Source organism: Vicia villosa, linkage group LG1 (genome assembly GCF_029867415.1).
Source record: "Vicia villosa cultivar HV-30 ecotype Madison, WI linkage group LG1, Vvil1.0, whole genome shotgun sequence".
In the NCBI taxonomy this organism is placed as follows: Eukaryota; Viridiplantae; Streptophyta; class Magnoliopsida; order Fabales; family Fabaceae; genus Vicia; species Vicia villosa.
The window spans coordinates 95,255,396-95,274,984 of record NC_081180.1 but is presented as its reverse complement, the minus strand read 5'-3'; the positions used below and the strand labels follow the sequence as shown (position 1 = coordinate 95,274,984).

General features: G+C 32.0%; 1 protein-coding gene and 1 long non-coding RNA gene across 2 annotated transcripts; one reads left to right on the top strand and one right to left on the bottom strand.

The window, feature by feature from the left end:
- The first annotated feature begins 3,305 nt into the window (after positions 1–3,305).
- LOC131612863 (probable membrane-associated kinase regulator 6) lies at positions 3,306–5,217 on the top strand. The gene is made up of 2 exons (XM_058884616.1): positions 3,306–4,205; positions 4,679–5,217. Exons 1-2 carry the CDS (start codon positions 3,536–3,538, stop codon positions 4,690–4,692), a joined length of 684 nt encoding a protein of 227 aa, XP_058740599.1. The 5' UTR covers positions 3,306–3,535; the 3' UTR covers positions 4,693–5,217.
- A 6,288-nt stretch (positions 5,218–11,505) lies between these two features.
- LOC131643600 (uncharacterized) lies at positions 11,506–14,484 on the bottom strand. The gene is made up of 3 exons (XR_009296248.1): positions 14,214–14,484; positions 13,679–13,766; positions 11,506–11,748 (listed from the first exon to the last, which is right to left on the bottom strand). It is a non-coding gene; the product is annotated as an uncharacterized LOC131643600 (long non-coding RNA).
- Between the last annotated feature and the right edge of the window lie 5,105 nt (positions 14,485–19,589).

Sequence of the window (19,589 nt, the reverse complement as noted above, 5' to 3'; positions counted from 1 at the left end):
ATTTTCAGAAAGTTGCTTAACAAAACCAATTCGTTCATTTTGGGATGACAATGACGTACCTTTATATACATTTAATTCAGAGGGTGTTTTTGTCTACAATTTCTCTTTTTCTTTGGATTCAAGGCGAGTTTGAAAAATTTCATTGAAAGCTATGTAGCTATGTGATTTTGGCAATTTCATTGAAAGCTATATAGTCATGTGATTTTGGTCTATTTTCACCATCATTTCTACGTGTATAGGTGCTTCCCCAACTTTGATGAAAGCTATGCAGTTCTTTAATATTATTATTTGTAATTTTATTTTGTTAAGTTTTATTACACATCCATATTCTCCTCCTTATTACACTTACTATATTCACGTGTTCTTAACTGTATACCTTCTTGTCTCGTATAATATCGCAAGTCTTATAACTATCTGATAAAGTTTTTTCCTCAACGTGAGCAGTACTTATATGTAACATAAAATTCACGAGGCTCTCCCATATTACAACCGTCCAATTTGAATTCGATGGTTTACATCTTCTAATTTTTCATTTATTTGTATTATGGATTCAAGATATTTAATCAGAGTAACTTATAACTCCAACTTTTATGCTTAGGTTAGTAATATTTAATTTACATTTCATATATCTTGTCTTACTTCTGCATAGACAAAAACCATACACATCTTAGATTCACCTTCAAGTCTCAAATTTCTCATTTAAATCGTCATTCGACACTTATTTAAATCGTCATTCGACACTTTTTGTATGACCATATCATTTAAAGAAACATACATCTTGGTGCTAGCTCTCAGATGTTTCATAAATACGTCTAAATTTTAGAGTTGAACCTTGGTGCAATCTAGTATTTATGAAAAAAAAATTAGAGTTGAACCTTGGTGCAATCTAGTATTATGAAAAAAATTGCCCGTTTTTCCTTCGTGTCTTCACACACTAGTTGATATTCTCTTATAAATATTTTGGATAACTCGAATATAGACAATTCTAATCCCTTCTTCTCAAGGGTTTTTTCACAAAATCTCATAGACAATGTATCATACACGTTTTCCTAGTCAATGAAAATTAATTATCAGTCTTGTTGATCCATCGATACTGCTCAATCATATGTTGTAATATGTTGTAGTAAATAAACTGTTTTTATGGTCGACCTCTCAAACATAAAATCATATTAATTACCGGTAACTTAAGTATCTTTTCTTAGCTTTCGTTCAATCATTATCTTTCATAACTTTATGACACGACTTATAAGTTTAATTATTCTATAATTTGCATAATTTTTTTATATACCTTTCGTTCTTATAGATTGGAGTTTTTTTTCCATTCATGCCACATTTGTTTTGGTCTTATAATTTTGTTAAAAAGTTTGGTTTGACACTAAATACTTCAAACTCCAAGAATTTTTCGAACTTCAATAGGTATTATTCATCTCATCGACAATAACATCTTTTTAAACTCTTCTTTTATCTTGTATTTTTGAATTCGACGATCCTAGTTATAGTTTCAATCTCCTTCTCTATTGTTGGTCGGTTAGAGTTTTGTGAAATAATATACCTTTATTAAATAAATTATACTAAATACACTTTTGATCTTTTTTTTTAGTCTTCCTAATTTAAAACTCAATCTTTTGGTCTCTTTATTGCAGAGGTGACACTTTTATTTAATATGTGACACTACCTTTTTCTCTATCCATTTAATTTATTTTTAGACACATGAAATTGATCTTTCTCTTAACTACCATGTCCGCTACATCTATAGATTTTTCTCTAAGCGGACACATATTTCATATTTCAAAACAAATCCTTTTATAATGGACTAACTTCTTTATTCATACCTGATCATAAAAGTATGAGAATTTTTGCTTATTTTTCATGGCATCTAGACGATGATGCAACAATTCTTGTTCATTTGGCACTATATACAAGTCACACAACACGATATTTTTGGATAACGATTTAACATTTACATTATTACGTATTTGATCCATCTCATAAAAATTCAACAAAGTTTTACATTGATGGTCGACTTTGTAACATAAGGCTTTCTGTATATTCCAAACACACTTAAAACCTCAAAAAGATTATATGCATCACCTCTGAGCTGTTAGTGGAGGAAAAAGCCTGAAATCTCCTTACTGTAAGAACCTAATGATACCTTCCTTTATTCTTTCAGATTCTGAAAATATGTTAAAGTTGTTATAGATAGCAATAACACCACGTAATCCCAATTGGTGGTGAAGTTATGATTTAGCTTATCAATTTGTGCCTTGACTTTTTAAAAAGAGAAAGAACATGTCTAATGCTTTTTCAGTACATCTGTTTTTATGTTATGAATTATAAGCTAGACATGTGGCACAATGTAAATCCCTTCTTTCATTCATAATAATTAACCATTCAAGTAATTTTTAGAGTAAATTTTACTCTCAAAATAAATTCTCATCACTCTTTTTTTATTATTCCTCAAACAATAGTTTTGTGTATATTATATATTTAATAATGTTCCAATGAAATATTTTTATAAGTGATTGTTTAGGTTCCATGGACATATTACAATTATTTTATAATTTCTGTTAAGTTTTATTTTGCAGGCTTGTAGCAGTTGAAATGTTATAATCAGAGTGATGAAATCACTCGTTAAAAGTGGTTATATCCATCCAAATATTAATATTGCATTAAACAAAAAAGAAAACAAAATAGCATAACACATAAAAACTTAAAATATAATTAACCACATTGCAAATATTAATTAATTTATTACACATAATTGAGGCCTTTAACTAAATAAAATATTCCCTCTAATTTGCAAAGATTCCTTATGATTACTCTTAAAGCTTTTAATTTACTTTATAAAAGCTTAAAGGCAACATTGTAATTCAATAAAAGTTAACACTTCTTGGTTTTTCTGAATTCCTTTTTTACCATATATATGCATAATATGCATGTACCTATTTCTTGACTGTGATTTTCTGATTTGTTTATTAGACTAAGTCCAGAAACAACCCAACCCTCTTTATGAAAATTTTAAAGCAACAAATGATTAAAAAGGAAAGGTGAGGTTAACTGACCATGAAACATGACAATATGATTAGGTTTAAAAAATATCACATCTCATTTTCATTTTAAAACTATTTTGTAAGCGTGAATTAAATTCAATATATAAACCTAATAATTAGCAAATTAGATTTAAAAAAACGTTACATCTTATTTTATAACTATTTTGTAAGAGTGAGTAAGATTCAATATAAAAACCTAATAGTCGGGAATTAGGTTTTCTAAATGAGATTGATCATCGACTGAACTGGACTGACCGATACTTCAGACAGACGAATAAATTCATTTAAAAAAAAATCTAACCCACCACCCCCACATGACCAATTCTAGTTGTTGGAGAGAGATTATATATTAAGGGGCTTCGTGTGTATACAAGTCAAAATATGTGTGCATAAGAGAAGAGTCTTCTCTAGCTATACCTACCTTCTATCCCCTTCTTTCCAATTTCAAATTCAAAATATTTTTTCCTAAAGAGTTGCTTGCAACCATGGAAGCTTCACAGCCTCTTTCTATTGAAAGCTTCTCTTATAGTTGGTTAGTGAACTTAAAGCCATCACTAGAAAGCCTAGATAACTCCTTTAGAATTCCTCTTGATGCATATGATGAAGCTTCCTTCATTGAGATGGATCCAAGAATGCCACCATCTAAAAGATTCTTCATGAACTCACATGATTCCAATTCCAACATATTTGATTTTCCAACTTCACAATCCCCTCTTACTACTCTTGTTCATGCAGATGAACTCTTCTCTAATGGGTACCTCATGCCATTTTTTGTTGAGTCTTTGAAAATGGAGGAATATGAAGCCTTAGACTCCAATATTACAAGTCTCAATTCATCGTCTTCGCATGCACCGAAATGCGTAGTTCCTCTTGTTCATTCTAGATGTTCTTCTTTGAAAAGATGTAGAACATTATCAAGGAGAATATTTTATAAGTACTTGAATTTCTTAAGGTCTTTGTGTAGAAGAAGATCAAGTGGTCATAAATCAGGTTCAAATGTTGGTAAAAGAGGTGAGGGTTTGATGAATAGGAATTACTATAATTCAGAATCATCTCCAAGAGTCAGTGTAGCTTTTTCTGCAGATGATTGGAGAAAGTCTTGTGATTCTGAAAGCTCAATACATGAGGCAGTTCTTCATTGCAAAAGATCCATAGGTATGTGCAAATTCAGAAATGAATTATAAGAAAATTTACCTCATATTTTTGAAATAAAATACATACAAATGTGAATTAATCCTATGATAATATTTTAAAAATACTTTTTTTTTATCTAATTTAATTTAATTTTTTTATATTTTCAATAAATAAATTTATTAGTCATGAAAAGATCTTTACGAATTCGTTTGACGGTTAAAGTTTTGAGACCTGCTCTACTTTATTTCTTAGACTTGAAGCTCTTAGATATCAATAATTTTTGTCTTAGATCAGTTCATACAAAATTTTGTTTAGACTTTAACTGGAAATTCGGCTAGTGGACTAAATTTTTTTTAAAACTATAACATGTTTTACTCAAATTTTGTTTTACATTTAATTCTAAAGGGAGTGTAAATCATGCATAAGTTTTTCCCATCTTAGAGTTAGGTAGAGTTTTTCTAGTGTACTAACATTTGACTTTTATTTTATGACAGAAAGAATGAGTTAAGGATGGTGATGAAGATGAATGAGATGAGAAACATTTAATACTATGATGAAAAAAATGATACCACTTTATTGTTGTAACTAAGGTATTTCACTTCTTGTGGAAACTTATTTACTTTTTTACAATTGGTGGCATCATATGGTTCATGATAGTACAAGTCAATGGAAGAAAATAATATTCAAAAAAAAAGAAGAAAGGAAAGATGAAGAAAAAACAATGCCATGTGAAGTGAAGAAGCATGAGACCAAATCATCATCAGCCACTCATGTTGTCTCAATCTTATTTGCTTTAAGGATGTGTGGTTGGTCGGTCATTATTCAAGCAATGTATTCAAAAAATAAAAAATAAAGAAGAGATAGAGTTCAATTTTATATTTTAATAATCTTGTTGATAATAGGGAGGAACACTTTGGCACTAGATGAGAATCTGCTTTTTTCTATCTTAGTTTGTATAGTTCCTTTAATAATTCTTTGTTGTTGATAAAGTTTCTTTAATAGTTTTTGAATTAAAAGTGTATGCTAAAAGAGTCATTATGTGTGTAGATAATATAATTCCTACTAAGAGGAATTTATTTGAAATGAAGCAATGGTTAAATCCATGTGGTACCTTAACCATTTAGAATGACCATCGAAACATGTGATTTTTCTTTCAACAAGTGACATGTGTTTATTTATAAATAGAGAAACTTTTGAAGTAGAAAGATAAACTAAGGTGGACATATATATAACGGTTATGGGTGGGTTTAAATCCAAAATCTTCAATTTAAATAAATTTATAGTTAAAAAACACAGAATTTTTTTCGTTGGTGTCTATGGTTACATCAGTTGTCGAGTTGAACGATTGTCAGTTCAATCAGATGAATTAACGCAGAAAAGACGCAAATATAAAATTTGCAAAAGAAAAATTAAAAAATGATAAGAATAACATCATATGAAATAAGAATACTAAAAAAATTCTTCAATGTAAATTTTTGAAATAATACAAGATATTTTTTTTACGGTTTACTCATGAGTAATATAGAGTAAAAGTAGAATAAAAAACAAAATGATAAAAACATGTAGAAGAACATCTTGTTAAATCACATCTAATATGAAATTATATCTGATGCAAAAGAGATTTAAATTTGTGTGGTATAATAATCAATGTAATAATAGTGGAGATGATTAAATGGTTTAGCAAATGACAAAGATAAATATTGGAAAGTAAAACATGGTCGATTTGTTTAACAAAACTTTATCCTTGTCTAGCAAATCTTGTTGGTTTTAGTGACTTAGTGAAGACAATTGGATTTACTGATGAAGAAAATTCAATTCGCTAAGTGAGCATTACTGTACTTACCGTTCATCTATAAATAGATAAGTTGCTAGAAACTCATGAATCAATCGTCAATGTTCCATTTGTCTTGTTTTTCTTCTTCCATCTCTTGTAAGGCTACAATAAATATGAGTAAATAGTTATATTTTTTTTTACCCGTATTCATAGTAAAAATAAATCGATAAATTATAAAGATGCTTACGGTTGTATAAGGAAGGATCACATTGAGTCTTGAAAAAAAAATTCATTTGACATCCCTACACACCACTTGCTAAGTTATTACTGCTTAGAAACTAATGCATAATGTTATTGTATCATAAGAGAACTTGATTCGAAAGGAGAACACACATGGTTTCGAGGTGCTCTCTCATCAATTTTGATGTCGAAACGACATATCACTTATTTCTAAGATGCACATACACTTTACTTTTTTGGAATTGAATAAAGCGATTGTTTGACATGAAGATTGATAGAACTAGTTACAAAAGCTTATTCAAATTTGTTGGTAGAAGTTGGAGCTCTCAAATTTAGAATTTAATTTTCAATCTCATCATGTTAATTATTTGGAAAATATGGAACACAGGAAATGATATCAGATTTCAAAATGGTAACATTGACTTTGATAAAGACATTTTTCATGTTAAACAATTGGTCTATATAGCATCTACTTATTTCAAGTGGCACATGTACTCTTTAATTCACAAGTTTACAATTATTAAGTGTTTTAACATCAAATGTTGACTTCTTTTCGCACCTAAAATTATACAAGTTAACTGTTGTTTTCCTAGTCATAATTGGATTAAGTGCAACATAGGTGGAGCTTGAAGAGGAATTCCTAGAGTATCAGGTGGCATATTTAGACATAATTTATGAACATTTTTTTGGAGCTTTCTCAGCTAAGATTGGAGTTTGCTCCTCCTTTCAAGTTGAATTTTGCATATAATCACGCTTGCTCTCGAATATACTAAGAGGGAAAATTAGAGAAATCTTTGGCTTAAAGTTGGCTCAATGTTGGACATTTGTGTATTTTCTAATTTGAATATTGTCCATTGACATCTTTTAATTAAATGGATGAATACTTTACACTCCTTTAGATTCAATATATCTCACATTTTCAGAGAGGAAAATACATGTGTAGGTAGATTAGCCAAAGCTAATTTTTCTTGTTTCGTGGGATTCACTTCCTATTTGTGCTTTTGAAAGATTTTTGAGAGATAAATTATAAATGTCCAACTATCATTTTTGCTAGCTTTTTGATGATTTAGGTTCACTACTACAAAAAACACATCTAACATCGGAAACGAAATGCGTCTGACCTCGACTACGAAAGCGATGTAACGAAGAACGTCATGAAAAAGTACCCCTTATCACCTCAGATATTAAAACGCCGAGAGGTAAATTAACTACACGTGGGTTTGATTCCCAACATCAACTTTTTTATTATTTTCAGAACTGGATGATGCGCCCAATATTAACACTCGGTGAGTTGAAGAACCAAGGTAATAGATTAATATTCTTACCTCGGCTTATTGAGAAAACAAGGGGTTAGGAATTTTGTGTGTGCTGTCGTTTGCACCTGTATTACAACAACTATTTCACTTCCCGACCCTTTATTTGTATGTGTGATGCTTCAACTGTGAGTTAAACCAATTTAAAAGCTTTTTTTTTTTGTTATTAATGTGAACTTGTTAAAACATCTGTTTGGTTGGGAGGACTGCGTAATTAAAGCTCTCGTTTGGTTCGTGAGTTTAGCCTGATGTTAAATATCTTAGTTGGTTCAAGCTTGTCTTGGTTGTAAAATTTCTTTGTTAGGAAGCATCCATAGTTAAAACTCCCGTGTTTGGTTAGGAGGGAAGCCATAGCAAAACTCCAGTCATTTTGCAAGGAGGTTTTTGGGTAAAATATGTCAAAAGCTCACATCGTAGGGGAAACTCTCGAGAAGAAATTTTTGGAGAGAGGAGTAGGCCAAATCATTAGGCCGGACCTTTATAAACCTCTGTGCATCTTTCTCTTTCCATATCTCCTTACATTTCTGTTATTTATTTCTGTTGTATTTTCTTCTCTTTGATTTACTTTATTTCGCTATTTATTTCTCGTTTGTTTTATAAAAGTGTTTTAAATTCTAATTTTATCAAAATAAATTATTTGCAAACCGTTTTGTTGACCCACACAATTCACCTCCTATTGTATTTAGAGTCACTTGTCAAAAACTATTTTTCCACGACTTAACCATGATAAATTTTAAACTCTATGCAGTAACCTATCTTTCACATCTCAAAAACCACCCTAAATAAAATCAAACCTGCCTTATCAACAGTGTACACATGAACATAAATTATCAAGGGGACAAAAATACATGCATATGTTGTCCATAGCAATTGCTTATATGTGAGATATAACAAATAAAGCGTTATAATTAAGCTTCTTATGATTACCAATATGTGTGATTTAACTAAAACTAATATTAAAATAACTTGTTCAATGCTTCAAGTTCATTGCACTTGGCCTTAGCGTTGGTCTGAAATTGGATAAAATAGTGCGAAAACTTTGGAAGTTAGTAGCTATATTTGGATCAGCACACAGCACTTTCAACCACTTATGAAAACATGTTGAATTGTCCCCAACATTTATTAGTACTTCCATTCCATATATCTTTCTTCAGTAAAGGTTGCTAGCATATTGACATGGACATTAGAAAACTTCTGTTCAATTATCTAAATAGGCAAACATGACAACGATTTTTCTTCCATGTTGGTTGTTTTGCTGTTACCAACTTACCATATTCATTCACCCACTAGAACATGGGGACCGTCTTTTCATTTCGTATATTTGCACAATTTTTTTTTATGTCAAAACGGATATTCATTTAAGCAATACATGAAAGTAATAATAAAAAAAAAGAAATAGTTAATATAAACAGGGACAATCATGACTTTTAGAGGTCTTGACAAAAAAATAAAAATGGAACCTAATAAGATTCAACAACTAATCTTCAATTTTTTTGTGTTTTATTATTTTTTTTAAAAATTTTAGAGAGAGAGAGAGATGAGAAGGTCACCGCGTCAAATTCAAAAGAAAGGACGGTGACTTTGGTTATCACCAAAGGTTGCGGCGGTGCAGTGCGGTGGCTGACGCGTTAGAGCAAAGGTTCAACGTGAAGACCTAAAAGGTAAATATATACGTGAAAATGTGAATACATATTAATGAAGGAGATGCGAATTTTATATCGGTATGAATGCAATCAAATCAAATCAATGTATTAAGTTATAGAGTGTTACACAAAAACAATTGTTAAAGATCCACTTCCATAGATGATAATGAATTATATTTCTCTAATCTTTGACTCTTTTTTAATTTATCTAAATACTAAATATATGAAGCACACATGACTAAGATGATACCTCTTTCATTTTTCTCCAAGGTCGTCTCATACAACTTGGAGTTCATGTTCAAATTTTAAAAAATTGACTTCTAATATAAAGGAAACAAATTTAAAAATATTTTATATTCAAATTATAAACAACATTAAAAACTAAAAAAATAATTTCAAGTATTTTCATAGAGTTTCAAAACTTTAAGACATAACAATAAGAATATTGAGATTCTATTAAAATTGATATATAAGCATAAGGGAAGCTAAACTAGTTAAAAAAATTATTAAATCTTATAAATACTACATCAAATTTGACTGTAATTTTTTTTTGTGTAAGCAAGATATATTAATAAGGGAGAACTAAGGGTTCTCTAACCCGATTACACAATAAGCGGGAAAAAACCCGAACAAAAAAGGAAAATTACAACCAAATAAACTTATGAGAGAAAAAGAAGCGGATCTTTTAGAAACTCATAAAACGAATAATTGGAGTAAGTAATTTTCCCGCAAAAGGACCATTTCCAAACCATATACTTTATATTCCACACCATGTCGTTAAAATTCCAAGCTTCATCACGGAAGCACACACCATTACGGACCAACCATATCGTCCATATAGTAGCCAACCAAACGACATCCGCCTTACTGTAATAAAACTGTTCAATTTTTTTAAATTTTAATAATTTAATTTATCATCTATTTAATTGTATTAACTTAATAAAAAATATTGAATTTCTTAAATTTTAATTTATTATTATAAAATAAAATTTAATAAATATATTTTTCAATAAAATAAAATAAAAAGTAATAAAAATAAAAACAAATAATAATGTACTATATTTTATTATATAAATTTAATAATAAATAAATTTATTATATGCACTACAAAAAAAACTCAGATTTACCAGGTGAAAGCCACCCCGCAAATACCAATTTCACCCTGCAACGCAACATTAGCGAGGTGGGCTAGCCACCTCGCAAAAACGTTAGTCGCAACTTTTTGCAAGGGGATAAGCACCCCGCAAATTTGCCAGGTGTTTCTCACCCCGCAACATTGCAAGGTAAAAAGCACCCCGCAAACACGCTTTCCAAGAGGTACAGACACCTTTGTTCAGTTGAGTCAGAGCAGGTGACACAGGTGATTCTGCAGTGTGCTTTTCACCCCGCAACTTTGCTAGGTGTATAGCACCCCGCAAACACGCTTTCCAATAAGTGCTACCAACTTCGTTCAGTGTGACACATATGATCCAAAACAACTTGCGGGGTGAGATGCATTTAGCAATATTTGAATATTTAAATATAACCTTTAATATGAAGCCATCAAACTAAACTTCAAGAACCTTAAATATGCACTTATTGGATCACATGAAAAAAATAGAGGCAGCATCAAAACTTAATAAATAGCATGGGGTTCTATGAAGAGATACACATAAACCAACAAGTCATCACACAATTTTATTCAAACATCAACAACAAGGATATCATCATATATTCAAAAATTTAGTTAGCTATTAAACTGAAATATTAAACTGAACCGGAAATTAGACATTACAGAGTTGCCCCTGCAACAATAATTTTTAACATGGTATAAATTTAAAGACTATTTAATTTTTAACAAAAATTTAAATCTATGTCTATCGCACTTCTCAACAATTGCTTCATCTATAATAGTTCAGATGTCAAAGCTGACATGGTTTTCATATTCTGCCTCTGCAGAGAGTCTGGCAATAGTAGGTTGTCTTAAGATATTATGGATATATAGAGTTTTCTACTTGACACCTCTACACCTAGCCATGATATTTAGTTATTAATCCATGAAACATAATAATCCTAGGTTGTTAGTGATTTTTTAGTGGTTTAAACTAACTAACTAACAATTGGTTAGTTAGTTAGGTTTCTTAACCAACTAGCTTTATATACTGATGTAACTTCTGTTTGAAAAAAAATGGAAATATCGCACCCAGTAGTTACAACATTTGCATAGAGTTTATTTCCACCATTGTTAACATTCATTTAGTTATTAGAGAGAGTGGTCTAAATTTAAAGACTATTTAATTTTTAACAATAATTTAAATCTATGTCTAATTAAAATAACATGTTTGGTTTCAATTAAAAGTGTAGTAGACCCCAACATCTATCATCCTTAATTAACACAAACAGCCCCTAATGATAGAAAAAACAAAACTAATGATTATCAAAATATCAGTTGAACATTAAACAAGTGCAGCAAGAATAATCAAAGCAGTGAACATTAAAAAAGGCCAAAACTAATGATTATCACCTCACCAAATGCTGTCCAACAAGTGCAGCAAGAGTGACTACAGCAACAAAGTAAAGAGCAGCAAGATTGACTACAGCAACAAAGTAAAGAGCTGCAAGAATAATCAAACATTGAACATTAAAAAAGGCCAAAACTAATGATTATCACCTTACAAAAAGACAATTAGCTTCCTCATCAAATGCTTGATGAAGACACTAGAATCATACCATGAAGTATTAAATCTGACAGTGGTGTATATATAATGTTGAAACCCTTTAAACTTCAAGAGCAAGCTAATTAGATCAATGGGAGTAAAATCCTACTCTTGAGTATCACATATTTTTAATAGTACTCAAGGTTTTAAAAAACGGTCATGACGTCAAAACAGTATCACCTGTACTAGTTGAAATCGCAAAAGTCTTTACGGACGGTGTGCCGGTTGTTTAAATCCTTGATAGTACTATTGCATAGTGCAAATGGTTAACTTATTAATGATGGATTTCATTGGATTTCACACAGGAAGGATAGTTTTATTACACATAGAGCTTTCTGTGATGCTTTAGCAGAAGAGAGTGCAAGACACACCTCATGGTAACTCTGCTCTAAACTGATCATGGGTTCCCGCTGAAGGGTATTGAGTTCTCATGGCAGTGGAATGTTGTGGAGAATGGTGTTCTTCTGCTCTTAGCTGATCATGGATTCCAGCTGAAGGAGTTCTCATGGCACTGGAATATTGTGGAGAGTGGTGTTCAGTTGGTAACTCTGCTCTTAGCTGATCATGAGTAATGAGTCTTTATTTCCCTAGAATGCTGTGGCAAGCTTGTAACAGATTGGTGGTGAAGTTTAGGCTCAGTTACCCTAGAATATTGTGGCAAAGATTGCTCAAACTGATCATGGGTTCCAGAAGATGGATACTGAGTTTTCATTGCACTGAGGTGTTGATATTTAGGCTCATGAGATTCCATCACACCGAAATGATATGTGTCATGGCTTGTTCCAGAGTAGTGTTAAGGTTTTGGTTCAGTTGGTAGCAGTTCTGGTTTAAACTGGCCATGCCTTCCAGCAGAAGGATATTGAGAATCCGCCACGCCAGAACTCGGTGGCATGTGTTGAGGTGTGAAATGATCATGGCTTGTAGCAGAAGAAGGGTGTTGAATTTGTGTTGTAGTATTAAAAACTGGTGTAAATTGATCATGGTTTTTGGGGTATTGAGCTTTGATTTCAGAAGATATTTGTGGTACCAACAACTCTAAATTTCAGGAATGAAGAGTCAAATTTGATGAACACACAAACTAGTTTGTCACATGGATTCATATCACGTCAAAATCTAGCTGGTTTTCCACATGAAGGGTTTCGTGATCAGCAAAAGCCAAGTTTATCACTATGGTTAAACCATGAAAATCAACAGAATATTAATCATCAACCATATAATTCAGTTGATAATATTTCATCTGTTTTTTGTGATATCATGCAAATGGCACAAACTAGTACTACTCCAATGTCAGCTACTGCACTTCTTCAGAAAGCAGCTCAAATAGGTTCAACAAGAAGCAGTACTACTAATAATAATCTATCTATTTTCAGTGGAAGACAACTTGACGAGACAAGCTATGCGAGTTTGCAATGAAGTGTTGGGCAAGGCTGTTGATAGGCTTACCAAATCTGATGGTATATTTGGACAGTTTCGATCTACAAGACACATTCAAATTGTATTTCCTTAAAATTAAGACACAGTTCTGATGGTATATTATTTCCTTAATTAAGACACATTCAAATTTGGTCCTTGGATTTTTTAAACTAAATGTGTATGTATTATTTTTTCTAACTATTACTACTAACAATTCGGCACTACAAGAATTATATATGAACGACAAATACGAATGACAAATTAAACTAGTTCAGCACTACAAGAATTATATATGAATGGCAAATACGAACGATAATTGTATGTCAAAAGAGCTGACATTTGTAAACAATTTCAGAAACTATGCATAAGAGTAATTCAGAGCTACTGATTCAATTCAAGTTTTACAGATTCATACCAAGCCAAAACACTTCAAGGCCAATGTCAATTTATTGTATCACTCTAACTCGAGCCATCTTATTTCGCATCCATCCGAGAGAAAAGACCTGCAATCACACATCAAAACCAAACCTCATATCAGCTCCAAACTCACACATTCAAATTGCACAAAATAATACATACACATTCAGTTTAAAAAATCCAAACATTCAAGAGGCAAGACATTCAGAGAACATCCACATTATCCACTATCAAGTGTATATACCCAGTAAAAAACAGTGAAAGTAATTAACCATTCAAACTCCTTTTCTTCCCCACCCTTCTTACCAAAAACATTGCAAATCTATATAGTTCTCGTCGTTGTTAGATTAAGTTATAGTGACAGAAATGACAACCACAATGAAAGAAATTAACCATTGAAACCTTATATAGTGACAGAATAAAAGATAAAAATGGAGTCTTTATTATACTACGAAGTTCATTTCAACCCTTTCGACGAAATCGAAAGTTGAATTAGCATGAATGTTGATAAAATGAAAATGAAAAAAAAATACCTGAACCCAAATGTTGAAACCCTAGAAAGGAACAAACAATTGTATCTTGTGAGAAGGCTTGAAACGAGATTGCAACTTGTGGAAGGTTTGGAAGGAACGATGCAGCTTGTGAGGTTCTTGTTGGGTTAAAGGTTCTGTGAATATTTTGTTTTTCTTCAGTGAATGATGCAAGTGTGGGAGGCAGAGTGGAAATGGAAAAATAGAGAGAATGAGAACGTGGGAGGTGGAGATGAAAAGGAAATATTAAATAACATTTGCGAGGTGCGAAATACCCTACAAACTTTATTTTCATTGATGTTTCTCATCCCGCAACCTCTTTGTCTGACACATGTACCTACCACTTTCTATCATTATTAATTTCCAGATTTATTTTTTTCAAAATTTAAAAAAAAACCTTGTGGAGTGGTTCTCACCTCGCAAAGTAAAATGGTGTAGAGACTTGCGGGGTGATTGGCACTACGCAACTTTTGTGTCAGTAAAATCAACAAAAAGTCATCTGCTACCCTGACTTCTCAGTAAGTGTAATATTTATTTTTTTAAAAACTTTTTTAAAAATTGTTGCGGGGTGTTTAACACTCTACAACGTTTTTTTCCAAAATTTCAAACTTCCCTCCCTCCGTTGCGAGATAGGAAAAACATTTTTTATTTATTTTTTTAGAAATCTGGGTTGCGAGGTGGAATGCATCCCGCAAGTGCAATATTTTGCGAGGTGTTTGTCACCTGGCAAATTCACCCGGCTAAACAACAATTTTCTTGTAGTGATGATATACTTTTTAAATATATATATATATATATATATATATATATATATATATATATATAATTTAAAATTGAAAAAGTACGTGGAATACAATAAAATATGATAAATTAGATATAATTTATATATATTCTTCAAAGTTGAAAAGCTACCTAATGAAACTCTGAAACTGAAAAGAGTGCTGGAATGTATTACTTTTTTACCATTGTATTTTTTTTTTTTTGATAAGCAAAATATATATTAAATCGAGTACAAGGGGTACTCAACCCAATACAACAGGAACCAAATTAACATTGCTTTAAACATTGTTCAAGAAATCTAGAGGAGAATGCATCCAATTGTATAGATTTGTGACATTATTTATCATAACTTTTAACATTTTTTTTTTTTGATTTTGAAACTCCCAATTATTTAGGCCTTAGACCGTGGGTTTGATTGTGGGTTCCTAAAGTCAACCCTGAATATAAATAGAGAAGATTGATCTTAATTCTTTTTTACCATAACCACAGACCTCTTGAGACTACTGAAGACTTGGGTAATTGTGCATTAGAAAATGAGTAGTATGTAAACTCTTTTTCAATTTTTTTTAAAAACAATTTAAATTATGAGAAAAAGGATATGCAGTGACAATGTAAAATATTTTTACACTGCCAATCAATCACAATCTTGTATTTAATTAAAAGATAATTTTAATTTTAAAAAACTAATATAATATGACATATTCAATTAAAAGACAATTTTAATTTTAAAAAAACTAATATGACATGACAAATATAAGGATGTTGATTGTGTAAAGTTAGTTTACATTGGCAAACTCTTAAATTATTTTAATTTTATCTTTATTAAAATTTATTTGTATTAAAGATTGAGAATGGAGTGTTGAACCATAAAAATTTGTGTTATATAATTTTAAATTACTTTTGTGAGTAATAAGATTAAGGGAAAATACCCTTTTTCGTCCTTTAACTTTGGCACGGGGTCCATTCTGGTTCCTTAACTTTTAAAAAGTGCAAATTAATCCTTTAATTCTTAAAAACGGAGCACGTTTGTCCTTTCCATCCATTTGGAACAAACGGCCGTTTGATTCTGCATACGTGGCACATGACATGGATCTTCTATTTCATTCTCCATTGCTCCCCCAGAATTTGCCCTAGCCGCGTCCAGAATTGGGATTAGGGATAACGTAAATTGGGTTCTTCTTTCAATTCGTCTCCATGAAACATCAAGTTAGGGATTTAGGGATAACATCAAGTTTCAATTCGTCCTCCATGAAACAGAAAAGCGAAGATAGTATGAAAACCAGTTCTTTTACGGTGGAGAATCTTCCATGGAAGCCAAGTTGTCATTGTGGAGATGCAGCTACTCTTCGCAGGTCATCAACGTCGAAGAGCTATGGAAAATATTTTTGGGGTTGTTCTCATTTTAAGGTATGTTTGTATTTTCGAGGTTGTTCTCATTTTATCTCCATTGTTCATATTATCTCCTTTGTAAAATGCAGGGAACAAGGCAACCTGGGTGTGGATTTTTTGAATGGTTTTATGAGGATGTTCAAGATGACAAAGGTCATGTTATAATGGCCAGATTGGAAAAGTTATCAAAAAAATTGGATGATGCAACAATGGAGATTGAAAAAGTAAAGCTGACAAATGAAGAATTAAGGAAGGAGATAAACAAGATTATGAAGTTTAAGAAAATCTGGATGTTTGTTATCTTAGGTGCAGCTTTTGTGATTATTATGTTCTTGATGAAATGAAACGAGAAATATTGTATTGTAATTCTTCATCTATTGTAATGTAATGTTTAAGCTATAATGAAGTGAGAATTTTTGTTAATTTCAGTTGTCACAAAATTTCAGTTTAAATGTCCTTACGAACATGCTCTGATACCAATTTGTAAAATATTGACTGCTACTTTTTCACACTTTTAACACTATACTTCCACTGGTGGAAGACTTGCTTTAAAACTGCACAGAACACTTTTTACACTTTACTTCCACTGGTGGATGTCTTACTTTAAAACTGCACTTTTTACTTTTTGTGAAAAATAAAGAGTCTCTTGTAGTTGAAAGGCCAAGAGTTTTGTACTGGAAAAGCCAAGAGATAATGGCATATTAAGAGTATTTATTTGTTTTAATTTCCTAGTATAGCAGAAGTCTTTTAGGTCTATATAAGACTTGTTTGTATTTTCATTTTCAACAAGAAAGTAAAAAGTGCAGTTTTAAAGTAAGACATCCACCAGTGGAAGTATAGTGTAAAAAGTGTTCTGTGCAGTTTTAAAGCAAGTCTTACACCAGTGGAAGTATAGTGTTAAAAGTGTGAAAAAGTAGCAGTCAATATTTTACAAATTTTTCAGAATTGTTGCTATACATAATTTTTGTTAATTTCAGTTTAATCCTGTATTAGCATTGCAAAAGTAACAGAAAAGAAGAATATGATGTGATAACACAAAAGTAACATACTGAATTTCAGTCAATAGTGCCTTAACATTGCAACACAAAGTGCCACACATTTGCATAACACAAAATACCAGTACACAGATTGAGTTTCAACATGAAAAAGAGAAACAGTTAAGATAACCTTGTTCAACATGACACAAAATGACATCAGTACAAAATGACACAAAATGAGTTAAGACCATTACACAAAATGACATCAGTACAAAGTGCAATACATTAGGATAACATTAGACACTCCTCCTAATTTTTTTCTTGGGTGTTGTCCTCTTGGTTGGTGTTGTCCTCCTTATAGTTGGGCCAATCATATTCTTGGCAGCACTAAGTCGTGTAGTTGGTCCAGGGGGAACAAAAGGGGTTGTTGGTCTTCTAACACCCAACTTTGCTGGCCTTGTAGTTGTCTTCTTGGATGGTTGAGTAGATTTCTTGGATGGTTGAGTAGATGTCTTGGATCCTTGTGCAGATGCAGGCTGAGACAGGTTCACAGCAGGTTGAGACATAGATTGAGACAAATTCACTGCAGGTTGAGACACAGGTTGAGTAGCAGGCTGAGTTGGCTGAGTTTCTTGAGTGTTCTGTTGAGTACCTTGAGTACTCTGAGTAATCTTACATGTTGTTTTGTTGTGACCTGGTTTCTTGCACCTTGAACACCTGATTGCCAATCCTACTCTCCTCATTTTTTTGTCAGAACCATCTATCTCTCCCTGCTCCAAATTTCTCCTTTTCTTTGGTCTCCCAGGCATCCTCCTATACTTAGGAGGGAGCACATCTGGATATTCAGTTCTGGCCCATAGATTTGATCCATTCAAAGGATAAATTATAGATGAATACACTTTCATGTACATTGACTTCCTATAATATGCAGGGATGTATTCCTCAACCTTGAAGTTCCTACTTTTAATGCTAGCTAATGCATGAACACATGGAAGTCCAGTTAATTCCCACCTCCTACAGGTGCACACACATTCCTTCAAATTCACAACAAATTTATCTGCATGGTTTTCTACATGATGAACCTCAAATATGTGTTCAGCAGACATCCTACACAATAATAACAAACTTAGAGATTTGATGGAAAATTGTAAAGTAACATATTACAATAGATAACTCATACCTCACAATCCATGAATTTGTGTAAGTACTTGTTCTATCAACCTTCTTTCTAATGTTAGGCAGCACATCATCATCAGCCAATTTTTGAAACCTCATTCTATTTGTTGCCCATTTTTCCATACAATATGTCCTTATCTCCTCTACCATAGTCACTAGGGGTTTAGACCTTGCTTCAAGAATAACACTGTTGAAAGATTCAGACAAGTTATTCACTACAACATCACATTTATCAGCCTCCAACACAACCTTCTCAGCCTCTAACACAACCTTCTCAGCCTCCAAACCAATATTCTCATCCTCATCCTCCAGCTCAGCTTCATTAGAATTACCAGTCACTTCTTCATGCAACTTAGAAAGCATTTCTTCAACTACCCTCTCCTCCTCATCTCTTACATGCTCCTCAGTGACACCATGCTCCTCACCTACAACATTTTCTAACCCTGCTGGGTCTGCAAACTCAGCCTGCCCAATTGTGTGTTTAATAAAAATGTCTACACCTAAATGAACCTTATACAGATCGGCTACTTCTAATGCTCCTGCATCATCATTCAGTTGTTGCATCCCAAATGTTGGGTCTTTGTAATAGATTTTCTCAAAATCCCTATACCCTAAACACTTAAGTGAATCTGTCAGCTCAAAGTAACTCCATGTGTCAACATCTATTTTCAACTTAGAAACTTCCCCTCCTTTATAAACTCTAAGATCACCATCAACAAATTCACCACTATGGTGAATTGTGAGTACGATATACTCGTCCATTTCACCTAAAATCATAAATATGTAAAACCCTAATTACTCAGATTAAATACATACATGCAAACAATCAATTTACTATGAAACCCTAATTTATCAGAAGAAAAAACGTGGATTTCCAATATTTAGCAAAATAAAACCCTAAATTCTAACACTGAAACATGCAAAAACCCTTATTTCTACCACAATCAGACAAGCCACATATCATGAACTTTCTAACCTGGTTGCAAAAGCTTTGAGGATGGCCTCCCTCACTGCACGACGATTCGCCTTCAACGTTCTTCGCTGCACCACGAGCTTT

Coding starts and splice junctions, on each gene's coding strand:
- LOC131612863 (XM_058884616.1), top strand. CDS start 3,536: ATGGAAGCTTCACAGCCTCTTTCTATTGAAAGCTTCTCTTATAGTTGG.